Consider the following 13,956-nt stretch of genomic DNA (forward strand, 5'->3'; position numbering starts at 1 on the left):
CAGGGTGGTGCACCCCCTGGTGGTCATCAAATCAATGTGCAGGTGTCATTGCGTAGTCCAGGTTTGTCAGGGTGTCCACTGGGAACCATGAGAAGGTACAGCATTGGACCAACAGTGGACCAAGGATCCTTTTGTTCCATATAATGTACACTTGCAGAATAAAAGAGACCCCAGGAACTCCCCGGCCAGGCGGCAAGTCTTCTGTCATTGGACATGAAGCCCATATGCAGAAATAATGAAAAGTGCGCTGCAGTTCTGTAGGGTGTCGCTGTTTTCCCTGTGTTTCTGATTTGCTTTTCGCGGACCGGACATTCCAAGATGTCGCATACTCGCATTTGAATTGTCAATTTTCGTTTAGGCCTAACACGCATGACTTAACAGGTAGGTCATTTTGACCTGTTTTGAGATTTAGACATAAAAAAAATATTTCATATTTACAAAACGTCTCAGATGGTAGAAAAAAAACAAGGCTTGGCTTGTATGTTAAGGAAAAGTCACGAAAGGGTAACTTTCTGAGAGTTTCCTGAGCAAACCCATTCCACCTCTAAATCTCAAAATCTCCTCAAGGACCCCAGACCACACGTTGAGCACCGGTGGAGTGGGAACCGATGTCACATGAAGTCCTCAAAGTCCTGTCCGTATCCGTCTCCGTCTCCGGCGTCACACCTGTCCATATCCTCCCATCTCTTCGCCTTCAGACCTCCGCCCGCGATCGCCCCTTTCTTCTTCTTCCCCTTCCCCTTGTTCTGCTTCTCCAGCTTCTGCCTCTCGCTCAGCAGCGCCGCCAGCGAGTTGCTGATCTTCCTCAGGTCTTCGACGTCCAGCGAGATACAGAGCTCGCGGAGCAGGGAGTCCAGGAAGCCCGGGTAGTGCTCCGAACTCTCCAACCGCGCCAGCTTCTCCTTCAGCAGCCTCTCGAACTCTGCAAAGTCATCCCTGGAGGACGGGCACATGGCGTCGATCCCCGTCGCCGCGCAGGGTTCCGAGGCGCAGACGCCGAAAGCTTCCCTGGTCAGTTCCAAGTCCGCCTCCTCCTGTAGCTTCTGTGCCCTCAACCTCTCCGCGAGTTGTCCCTCGGCCGTGAGGTCGGCCGGTCTCGCCTGTGACGTTTCCTCCTCTTTCTTCGTAGTCTTGCTCTCTTTCGTTTTATCGCTCAGCTGCCTTTTTTCCGACACCTTCGCCGCTTCTCTGATCGTCTGGTCTATTTCCGCCGTCTCGTCTTCATCGTCCTCCTCGTCCTCCTGCTCGTCGTCCCAGTTATCTTTGACATCCTCTTCCTCTTCGTCTTCGCCTTCCCATTTATCGCGGACCACTGCCGTTCCGACCAGGAGGTCTGCTGCGTAGCTCTCTGCCTCCCATTCAGCCATATTGTCGGCCGCGCTGCTTAGTGTGCTTCGTGCTTAGTGTGTCCTCTCGGACACCGTCTGAGGTTACGCTGGCTCGTCCGTTTCCCCGTTCCTTTTATGCAGTTGTTGGCTGTGATGTCGTTGTGAAGGGATATGTCCATATTTGGGAGCTGTGTTAATCTGTCGCTGGCGTCAGCCAGTAACGGAAGAGGTACTCTATAGCTAGAGTATTTCCACAGAAGCAAAGGTTGTATTTTTACTCTACAATCATTTGAAATATTCAGTTACTTGTTACTTTGTTTACTTTCTACATTTAGATTATTGTTACAAAACATACCACACCATATTAAAATGTTGTTATGCATTTAAAAGCATGCAAAGTGGGGCATTGTTCATGATGTGCACTTTTGTACAATTTTGATGCCAATACTTTTCTACTTTTACTAAAGTAAATTTGAATAGGCCTAAAAAACTAACAGAGCATTTTTTTACATTACGGTATTTATTAATCATTAATTTTAAGGATTAGTTTAACAAAAAAAAGTACCTATTTTCAATTAATTACACACCCCATGAAGCTTTGCGTTCACAGATTCACAGAAGCCCGGGAGCTTGAAGATCTGCTATTCTCTCAACATCTGCTCCAGAATATAGGGTGGCTGTCGTTCGTGTGGTTGAACGTATGGAGCGATTTTCCACAAGTCCTCAGAAAGGCTGCCTCGATGGTCTCGAATTGCATTCTGTTCTGTGGGAAATGGCTCGGGTTGTGATGCTCAGCTCTCCATGCTGAGCCCAGTGTTTTAGGCCTTTCAATGGCAGTGCTTAACTTGAAGCTATTAGGTTTGCTTTTGAAAGCATGCCCCTGTGTTAATTTCGTAGACTACAAGTTTTAGTCTACTACCTTTTTTTCACTGATGAAAACCAATCTGAGTTAAGATGAAGTAAAAAAAATCACACCTAGTGTGACATGAGCGGTGCTAGAGTTAATTCCATTAAGCATCCTGCAAATCTTGGCCAATGTGACCCTGGGCGTACAACAAACATTGAGCGCTTTGATCAAAGATGTAGGCCAGATGTAGGCCAAGGTTCGTGGGACGTGTCCCTTCCAAAAATTAATTGGTGCTAACCGCTCCTACATCTGGCTTTGTCTCTCTGTATATGTCGAGAGAGAGAGAGAGAGAGAGAGAGAGAGAGAGAGAGAGGGGTTAGCATATGTCCAAAAAGGTCTCATCTCACAGTTAACACCGTAGCCTCTTCATTAAGGTGTTAAACTTGGTCACACATACTGTAGGTCTGTGGTCCTGGGTGCACACAGTATAGACACCAGTGTCTTTTGTTGAGATTCTGAAATCTTCCCATCTCCCCAATCTTTAAACCAATCCAGTGACTCTGATTGGTGCAGGGCTGAGCATGGATCAGATTGTGAATACCATCCTTTATCTATTTCACTGCAGATTAGGTTATCATCCCTAACCCTTAAATTCAACAAATTATTTCAATGAACTAAAATTGTGTTTTATTTGATGGCCTTCCTGCCCTGGCATTCGACCTTTGTGCCCTCAAAAAATGGACAACACCAAAGGCCAAGTGGCCTTGCCCATAATAAATTACATAATTCCAGGCCTGGCAGCCAGTGAGTGAATCTAACACAAGCTACACAGACACTGTCGGCTTTGAAAAAAATATCAGAATTGCCCAGAATTGCCCATATTATGTTACCTCTTACCGCCTGGCACCTGATGTCTGTGATCCAGTTGATTTGAAGAAATAATCGAGCGTTTACTTGGAGGTGAGGACAATGAGAAGGCATAGAGCAGTGAAGTCATTTACCCATCCTACCTGGTTCATGTTTTTTTCCCCCCCATTCTGAATAGACTTTTTTTCATATTGCGTCATGTAAGAACTGGGTTCCAAACATAAACAAATTATCTAAGCGGTTTGACTCATATCGATATGAAGAATCAACTGATGGTGAGAAAACGCTAATGTTATTGTCGCCGAATTAGTTACATTTTCGCTAGAAACAGGCTTTATCAAATATGAGTGACTTGCATATGACTATCATAAACCATACTGAGCCACCTGCCCGACAATATCACGCAGACCGTTTGTTTATTTTTGGACCACAATGCTCATTTGAGACTATTTTAAGATGACCTAATGTTATTCTCCATAGAGAAATTACTTCCGTGAACCGGGGGATGAGCGAGTCACGTCATGACTTCACTGCTCTCCTCTATCCTAACTATTACATTTGAAAACTGGCTGGAGCGGTGCATACGACCGACCCTCTGGATGCAGTCCAATTGGCTAGGACTGATCACGTGGCACACGTGCCGACGTCCTCACGTCACACCAGCGCCATACGTGCAGACGTAAAGTCAACACAAGGCTAACAGTTAGCTAAACAAATGATGTACTCACGTTTGCATAGTCAATAGCACTACTGTCCACATTCCAGTACATTCCATGATTTAGGCACGAGTCCCGATCACATTTACATATTGTGGGTCAGTGACGTGACGCCCCAAAAAATGTGTTTTTAAAAAAACTTTAAATTGCAGGCATAAAAGTTATTTACTTTTGTTCTACTCACTCTCAACCTTATGGAAATACATTTTGTTTTTAGATATTTTATTGGAATCAGACTTTATTCAGCAGTTTGTTGTACTTGTGCCTAAAATCGTCATATGGTGTGACATGAAAATAATTGTTCATAAAATGAAAATGGAGTACATCTTTCTTAAGTTACTCACTTTATCAAAGTCCTTTATCATAACTAACCAGTGATCCACTATAGTTTTTTGAAAATTAATTATATCTGTATATTTTTTTCATAATCAACACTGTGTGAGGCCCATGTTCATGATCTTACAACATATTTTAAATGTATTCTGTCAAAACTTTCTCTAAAATTACACAAATATTTGTGACTCTTCCTGATAATATTCTCTATGTAATCCATAAACATTTTTTTGGTTTAATCATTAATAAAGGTATGATTTTTCACTATTTGGAATGTCACACCAAATGATTTAGTGTCACACCGTATGATCATATCTTCATGTGTCAAAGCAAACTGTGTTTTAACCTACCTATTAGTGAGTACTGAACTTTACTGATTGATTAAACAATTACCCAGGATAACATGGCCTTAATATTTCTGAACAGGATATTATTGTAGGGCTTTAACATGGGATAAGAAAGAATTGTAGTAGTAGATGGATGATGAGGATGTGCACAGGAATGCTACGCACACCTAAGTCTTCTGCCGGCCCACGGCAGAAGGATCCTAAAGAGACAATAAGGCGCATAGCCACACTTGGAGCCAAGGCAACATTTTATTAACACCAATTAGTGGAAACAGAACTCAGCATTCAGGTAAATTGCTTTTTTCCGAAGTCTCCTGAACTTGAACACAGCATTTTGTGTTGAACAAATGTAATTAGGAATCATGACATTACACCACATCTCCACTAGCTAAAGAGTGCTGGGTTGCGCAACTCAGAAAATAGCTGATCTACAAGCTCTCGCAGCACAACGTGTTGAGAGCTTGTAGATCAGCTATTTTCGCTAGTTTTGTCTCGGGTCCTACCTTAACACTGTCCACTGTCCAGTCCAGTGAGTGAAAGTACAAAAGTATTAGATCAGATTAGATTATACATTTAGACTGTATTGTACATCAGCCAGTCGTATTTGGTGAGGGTAGCAAACCGGCTGCCTTGTTGCGGTTCTGCTATGCCACAGACAACCTCCTGCTCTTCGTAGAAAATGCAGTCTCGCCCCTTTGGCTCCTCTCTCCTTGCTGGGTCATTGTTTAGTTTCTCCCTGTACTTTCTCGTTCTCTCAGCACTTGTCATTTTCCAGCTGACAAAAGAAAATGGAATGTATAGTTTAAGACAAAGAGAAAATATTGTTTAGATTGAAACAATATGTTAAGGTTTCTGTGAAGGGGTTTCTGCTCTGTCTGATGAATTTGAAGTATCACTGAATGAAGCTAAATTACATTTTATGTAAAAATGTTTAAAACAAATGTTTAAATGTACAAAAGAAACATGGAACTTTGTTATTTATTGTTATATCTGTAGTTAAATACAGTATAAATCATATGGTGTGACAATCAAGTCATATGGCGTGACAAGCAGACATGTCACACCATTATGATTAAGTGTCACACCATATTACGTTTTCTGCATTTAGGTTTACCTTGAGGCTACTATGTACACATTAGCATGCTAACAGCATGCTAGCTATAACAAAGCAACCTAGATCTACATGGAAATATGACCAAAACTTCAAATAACTTAAGCTTTTTTTAATGAAAAGGTGTCACACCAACAGACATCCAAAGTGGTGAGTTTGTCAAAGTTTCAACAAGATGGCATTTCATGAAAATGTTAAAATCATAACTCACCTCAGACACCTGTCTTGCAGTTGTGCTGGGAGTGCTGAATAGCCTTACAGAAGAAGGACCTCTCTAGCCAATAGGTGTCCAAATAATTGCCTGTTTAATTTGTCCAAACTAGTGTCACACCAAATGATTTTGGTTTGGGGGACAAAATGTTTTTGATCAGAGATGACTGAAAACATTTTTTTTAGCCTAAATTCATTTTCAAATGATTTTTAGCAATTCTTTTTCTTAGTTTTATTCAAGTTCCCACTTTGAGAAACAAGGTCAGGACAGTCACACCATATGAGTTTTGCCATGTTTGGTTGAAAATTCTGTAGAAATGAGGAATGAAATGTTTTAATCTTGAGTAAGTTCACATAAAGCTTAATGTCCTGCACAATATTCAGAAGGTTTTTGACAAATATATTTTTTATTTATACATGTTTGACACCGAGGACAGCGAAAACGTTACGTCACGTCACCCACGTACATCCCATTACAGCAACGTAACGTTAGTCTTTTTAATTCGCGGAGGTCTTAACCGGAAGTGCGTCCGGCCGTCAAATATGTCCGACCGGAAACGTTCTGCGGCACAATAGTTTTTTTTAGCCATATGAGCTTTTCACGTTAACAACGAGGCGAGGGGGCGTAGATGTGAGCGGCGCGGTAGCGCCGCGAACCTCTAGTAGGCCTACGTTTTCAATCTCAACTGCTTGGCTGAAGATCCACTCCATAGCCTATGTCATTACAGTATATCGTCACTGTCTGGCAGAAACCTTGTATCTCCAAGTTTCAAATGTGTACTTTTTTCACCAAGCAAAGCCCTGCTTCATCCTACAAGGCTGTCGCACGAATGTAGTGAAAACAGCTGATCTACAAGCACACGACGCGAGGCATTGTGTGCTTGTAGATCTGCCATTTTCACTAGTTTAGTTCATTTTTAAAATGATAAATACAAAACAAATTTTCTTGGACATACAAGGTTTCCACCCGACAACGACGATATGTTAACCTTTAAAGGGAGCTTGTCAGCTTGAGCGCTGACTTGATTGATTGAATACTTTATTCGAAGTTTGCCTATAGGAAAAGGTACAGGACTGTTCAGATTGCTGGAGAGAAAGCTTAATTGAAATGACCTACCTTTGCCCTGCTACTGGAATAGAATTAATTATTTGGCAGCATGCGTTTCAAGATTCCAATTGTATAAACACCTAGAGGGTCACGGCCCTTCGGGCCGCTCACATCTAGTAAAAAAAAAAAAAAAAAAAAAAAAGTAAAAAAGAAAAAAGTAAAAAAAAAGGTTAAAAAAAAAAAAAAAAAAAAAAGTTAAAAAAAAAAATGGGGGGGGGGGGGGGGGGACTATTGTGGCGGGACTATTGTGCCGCAGCGCACGTTTCCGGTCGGACATATTTGACCGGCGGACTATTTTATACAGAGGCAAAATATGAGGGTAATAACGAATACAACTGTATACAGAGGTTTGGAAACGACATCTTGCAAATGTGACATGGGTGTTTGAATTTTTAAGCTATATTTAGTACATATGTAGTACATCTTGGCCAAGTGGTTTGGTATTTAAGTTAGCGATACATGACCCGGAAGTAGATCACTTACTCTTTTTTAATATAAAGATTTGAAATGGCTTTCATAGCCTACTCTAAATGTTTCTTTCAAATGACATTTGGCCTCATAGATCAAAATGTTTTCTTCTACATGTGTTCATTAATTAATGCACACAAATATCTATGACCGTTATTTATTATCAGATGTCCGGGAAATTTCAATCATGGGACACGGTACCGGCAGTTTAAAGTCTAAGCACAACCTCTGGTGTATGTATGTATGTATGTACCCGTATTTTCCGGACTATAAGGCGCACTTAAAAGCCTTTCATTTTCTCAAAAAACTACAGTGCGCCTTATAGTCCAGTGCGCCTTATATATGGATCATTCATTGACATTGACATTCCCTTTAGCACAGCTCCATCTGTTGGATGCATAAGCGTCTATTATGTGCGCCTTATAGTCAGGTGCGCCTTATATATGAAAACAGTTTGAAAATAGACCATTCATTGACAGTGCGCCTTATAGTCAGGTGCGCCTTATAGTCCAGAAAATACTGTACTCTGTGTGTGTGTGTGTGTGTGTGTGTGTGTGTGTGTGTGTGTGTGTGTGTGTGTGTGTGTGTGTGTGTGTGTGTGTGTGTGTGTGTGTGTGTGTGTGTGTGTGTGTGTGTGTATTGTATGTAGCCTGTGTACAGATGTGCTATTTCAAAACTTCTTACGTAATGCCATTGACAAGACCGTCCATTTTCAGGGGATTTGCAGAACATTGAGCTTGTAGATCAGCTATTTTTGCTATTTAGTTGACCTTCTCTGACTTCAAAGTTAAAATGTACGTATGAAGATGGATTCTGCTTTTCAATGGGAATAATAATAATAATATCTCAGATTTACATAGAGCTTTTCTAAGTACCCAAATACGCTTTACATGGGGGTGCAAGAGAAAACTAAAACCATAAACAACTTTATTAGAGAAAAAACACAGGGGATCATATTTCATTAAAGTCATTAAAGTCATTAAAGAAAAGAAAAGATTAAAAAATTTTCATTTACTTCTTTCTATCGTTTAAGTGATTTTAACGATTTTGATTTGCATGCATGCAGGCAAGTGTCTAAATATGTCTTTTTAGATACAATAAGCCCATTCCCAAGATGCACCGCAATCTTTCATGGACAGATGTGACTTATGGGGGCTGGTGTAAATAGTAACAAAGAAATTGGCGGCTTATTGTGTCTAAAAATACATTATTTACCACTTGTACGCATGCCCACACCCACTGAATGATCAAAATGCTAAAATCGCTAAAACAATATAAAGCAGTAAATGAAAATATTTTAACAATCACCTTTTCTTTTCTCTAATTACAATCTAAAATATGAACCCTTGTTGTAAAAAAAACAAAGTTGTCCTTTAATAATATGGGCCTACGCTAACAATTACAATAAAAAAGGTAATGCAATAATTAAAAATAAATGTTGCTTTATTCCTGGAAACCAAGATAGATGTGTGTTTATATTTACTTAATCCAAACAATTTCAATTGCTGTTGGCTGCTGACTATTTTCTTCTTGATTATTTTGGGTGGTTGCGGCCTGAAGAGTCTGGGATCCCTTGGTCTAATAGAGAAGGTAGACTTGGCAAGGGTCGGGTTCCATGAGGGCTCCATTCCCAAGGAGGGTGGGGTGGGGGGTCACCTTTCAGGGAGCGACGGGATTGGTTGGCAGCCGTGCGTCCATGGAGCTGATGTACTTCCAACTGGTTAGAGGGCTAAAGGCGGTCAAGGGGATCTCGGCAGTTTTGTGTAACGTATCGTCTCCCCAGTCGCCGTTGCCAGACAAGCGGTCAGGTCTATCCGAAAACGAGCCCAAAAGAGGCGACCATGGGCCTCTCGGGCGCACGCCCACACGCACTCACTCACACACACAAGCATGCACACATGCACAGCTATGTGGAAAATGTGGAAGGTTTTTTGAAACATTCAAGTATACACAAATCTAGTATGAACCTGTCAAAAAAAAAAGTCTGCAGACAAGTCTACAAAGGCTATTCATTTTGACATTTTGCCCGTGACATGAAAACTTTTGATTTGATTATTATAAAGCATATATTAAACACATCAGCCCTATACTTTTCAGCCATTTGAAAATAGCCAATCTAGAAGCTCACATCGATACACATCGATCGTGACACATTGTGAGCTCGCCTCGCTGGTTAACGCATGTTCTGTAATGAATAATCTAAATCTACAAAGTAACTAAAGTTTTCAGAGAATTGCAGCGGAGTAAAATGTTTGCCTCTGTCTGAGATGTAGAAGCGAAAGTGCAGACAAGTGGACCTACTCTGGAGTAATAGAACTTGTACTGTACAGCACTTGAGTAAATGTGCTTGCTTTAATTTACACCACTGGTTACTTATAATTAGCAGACTTGGCACGCACGCACGCACGCACGCACGCACGCACGCACGCACGCACGCACACACCTGTTACACATGAGTCCCAATGGAGGAGTGGGCTCCGGGACGGATCGCTTCATGGCCGTGTACTGCGATACCTCCCGTGTCTTCTGTACTAACGCGTGTCTGCTTTCCCGCCTGTATAATTAAATGAGAGCACAGCTCGCTCAGGCCATACCTGGATGTGTCTGTGTCTGTACGTGTGCTCAGGTTCTGTCAGGCCCATGAATAAATGAACGCTTATTGTCATGTCGTGGTGGAAACCGTGTGTGTGTGTGTGTGTGTGTGTGTGTGTGTGTGTGTGTGTGTGTGTGTGTGTGTGTGTGTGTGTGTGTGTGTGTGTGTGTGTGTGTGTGTGTGTGTGTGTGTGTGTGTGTGTGTGTGTGGGGGAGGGCAGTGTTCCATTGGATTAATATAGGCCTACCTCAATATTTCATTATCAATTAAAAACTTCAGATACTGTATAAGGAGATACAAGGTTTCTCCACCGACCGGCCACGAAATAAGAGAGCTGGCGAGGCATCCGTTTCCCTCGCCATTTCTATAAATACTCTTGGGGCTGTCATGGCTTTTGTCTGTTTTGGTGGAATGTAGGAGAGCCCGGAGTGAAGGTGAGAGGCACGCGAGACATATGGCGGTCATAAGCTTTGCGAAAGCTTTGTTTGCGTCCAGGAAACAGCGTTGGTGGTCAGTGTTAGAAGTACTTTATTCTTTTTTTTTCGTATCAATACTGCAATGTAGATATACTCTTGTATAGTAAAAGTCTGGAATAAAAAATATACTAAAGTACAAAAGTATTGGTATCAAAATGTACCCAAAGTAGAAAGTATGCTACTCATATGGGAGTTTTTTGTTGTTGGTCATGTTTTCAAACTCACTTGTGTGTGTAGCTCTGTTTCCACCACATTTTGTGTGCAGTGGCCAGTGGGTGCATAGGCTGTGCGCTTAGTCTCTACAGTAGTCAAGGCTTTCCTAAGCTCAGGTATTCTGCCAATATATCGTAACGACCCTGCAAAAGATCCGGCGTAACCTGCTCCTCTAAGGCAGTGGTTCTCAACCTGTGGGTCGGGACCCCCAGAGGGATCCCCAAATTATGTTGGGGGTTCCCCAGATGTTTAGCTAAATGTTAACATTGTTTTCTCACTCAACAGTAAACATACCAACATACGGTATCTGCACATTTTTAAAGTGACAATTTAAGGACTTTAACTCTCCTACTGCCAGATTATTTATTTATTTATTGGGTCTGGTGCCATCAAAAAGCGGCTTACCTTTGCGACGTTATAGTAGATAGACAGACATTTATTTATTTATTTATTTATTTATTTTTTGATTGTGCAATAGTGCACTTTGGTCTGCCAGGCAGCAGAGGGCGGCGTCATGCGAGAATGAATGTGAATTTGCCTGTTATGTGTTGTCGTACATTCAGACCAGTCACTGGCCACAGAGCCTTACAGCCAGAGGAAATCAACAAGGAAGTGAATTGGTCTCCGTTGATGTTAACGCATAATGGATTTTTTACACCATCACCGCGGAAAATGTGTTTACAGTACACGGCGGCGCGACCACTCATCAGCTTCAACAAGGGTAAACGAACGAACGAACGCGAACGAGCGCCGTATTGGCGCGGAGGTCTCTTGAGAATTGGGGCGAACAGGAACGTCCAAAGCAGTATAAGAGTTAAAGACCTTTTTAGTACCTCTGGTCAAACATTGGTCAAATTGTCAAATATAGAGGGTATGCACGTCCACTGGGACCCGCCCCCCTAATCTAGACTGAGTGGCAAAACATTGAGCAGCATGGAGCTTTGGAGTTTGGAAGTGCTAGTTGCAAATCACTCAACAGCCCTGCATACCACCTGTTTCTAATTTGCTCATAATGCAGGAGGCAGCAGGATGTTGTGTTGTAGAAAACGAGTGCTTCCAAACTGTGACACTTGGAAAAATAAAAACCTGCACAGAATGTCTTGACAGAAAGTAGCTCATAACATGCCTATGGTGGATTTTTATGAAACAAAAACTTTGCAGATAGAAAGAGAATAATTCAAGCTTTCAGTACAGCCGCAATGTTGGTGAGTTAACTTTGTTTAATACAATCAGATAGGACTTTTCTGTTTGGATCTATGGGCTGTCAATGGCAGAAATTAGTGTTTTGCCACTCAGTAGGCGTGTTCCCACATAACTTCCAGCAACAGTGATGTCACGCGCATACCCTCTATTAGAGGCAGAAATTCTACATTCTAGATCTGCTATTTTCACAATGGAATAGATAGTCAAACTAAATGTAATGCCAACTCCTACAATTCCAAGTGCTTGTGCAGGGTGGGTGGGGGGGTGGGGGGGTCCCCAGTTCAAATATGATTATTTTAGGGGTCGCGGCTTGAAAAAGTTGAAAACCACTGCTCTAAGGTAGCTAGCTCTCTTAGCATTGCCTTTTGCCTGCCGAGTTGGGGGCCGGGGTTCGACTCCCGCTCAGTTCGTGAAACGTTACAGTAGGCCTATATTATTCTCTTTTTAGTGCTACATAGCATTCCATTTAGCTTTGGTAATGGGTTGTCACTTTCCTGTATGGCACATCTGTAGCTTTCTTTTTGTTTTCTTATAATCTACTCCAATGGGTTTTCTGTCTGGTAGTTGTTGGGTCCCTGGGCCAGCTGACTGAGGGGGCATCGCAGTAGGTTTTCGCTATGGTTGAGGGCTATGTCAAAATCAGAAGTCAAAGTCAAAATCCAATAAAAATAGAGTCCGCACCAGGCGGAAAGGAAGCTCTGCTGTGTGTGAAGCCAATAAAGAAGTGCTTTTCAGCCCTGCAGCTCTTAATAATGGCCTAAAAGGTGGCACAATGTCCCCCCGGTTGACTACTTTTACATCTGCTACACTACATCTCAGATCCAAATATTGTACTTTTACTCCACTACATTTATTTGAACACTTTAGTTACTAGTTACTTTGTAATTATACATTTTTTTATTAATACAAAACATACCAGGGTAACATGTTATATTAAGGTCGCCTTTATAATGCATTATAATGCATTATACGCTCATTTATAATGCATTATAAAGCGTTTAAGGCATTATAACACTCGTTATAAATGTTTATAATAATGTATAACAGCTTATAACCACATTTATAACGCATTATAAGTGCATGGTTATAATGCATTATTATGCCAAGTGGAACAGCACATTATAACTACCATAACTTACTTAGTTATAAAGGCACAGAGGTGTGCTATAATGTGTTATAATGAGCTTATAATGCATTATAAAGGCACCCTTAATATAAAGTGTTACCCATACCACTTCAGCCATTTTCAAAAGATTTGTATACATTTGAAAACTTGAAATGAGATGTTCTGCACAATGCATGCTTTTACTTTTGGTACTTTAATTGATACCAATACTTTTGTATACTTTTACTCGAGTAATTTCTTTTAATTCTAGATTTTTAATGGTAGTTCTACATTTCAGTATTGATACTTTTTCCACCACTGGCACTGATGTGTAGCCTAATGAATCACAATACAAAGAACTGGCACTGCAGACATCTCCCATAATGCACCACGGGACACTCATCTGCTGCAGTCTATTGGCCCCCTGCGTTCACTATTACTACTTGCATCTCTGATGCATGCACGGATGCACACACACACACACACACACACACACACACACACACACACACACACACACACACACACACACACACACACACACACACACACACACACACACACACACACACCCACACACACACACACACACACACACACACATGTTTGTATTCCTATACTCGTGCAGACATCTGCATTTTAGGTTGCCGATTTTGCCAATTTAAAAATGTTTTGCCATGTTTCATAGTATAAACAGAAAAATACCAGATCTGCAAGCTCATCGACGTGAGCTTGTAGATCTTCGGCGCTTGACACCAGCTCGCAACTAAAGTGTAAAATCACGCATAAAGGCCCATTCCCACTGGGCCAGATAATAGATTAAAAAAATCTCTTTCTCCAGATATTTTTCCATACAGATACAAAAAAATATATCTGTTATCTGGCCCAGTGGGAATGGGCCTTTACTCTTATCTCTAAACCTAACAAAAAGTAAAATCCTAATCCTCAACCCATGAACCTTTTCTAATTGTAAACATGTCTCTAAAAAATATTTTTCTCAGACAGAAACCAACTAGTTTTTCTTGTGAGGA

The 13,956-nt window shown here is 41.4% G+C and overlaps 1 protein-coding gene across 1 annotated transcript; it reads right to left on the bottom strand.

The window, feature by feature from the left end:
* Positions 1-611: 611 nt before the first annotated feature.
* Positions 612-1,367, bottom strand: LOC308302499 (eukaryotic translation initiation factor 3 subunit J-A-like; the record flags this gene model as incomplete). The annotated part of the gene is made up of 1 exon (XM_080746754.1): positions 612-1,367. The coding sequence occupies one exon, from the start codon at positions 1,365-1,367 to the stop codon at positions 612-614; it is 756 nt and encodes a 251-aa protein (XP_080602880.1).
* Between the last annotated feature and the right edge of the window lie 12,589 nt (positions 1,368-13,956).

This window comes from Nannobrachium achirus (assembly GCF_963921795.1).
Source record: "Nannobrachium achirus genome assembly, chromosome: 17".
Taxonomy (NCBI): Eukaryota; Metazoa; Chordata; class Actinopteri; order Myctophiformes; family Myctophidae; genus Nannobrachium; species Nannobrachium achirus.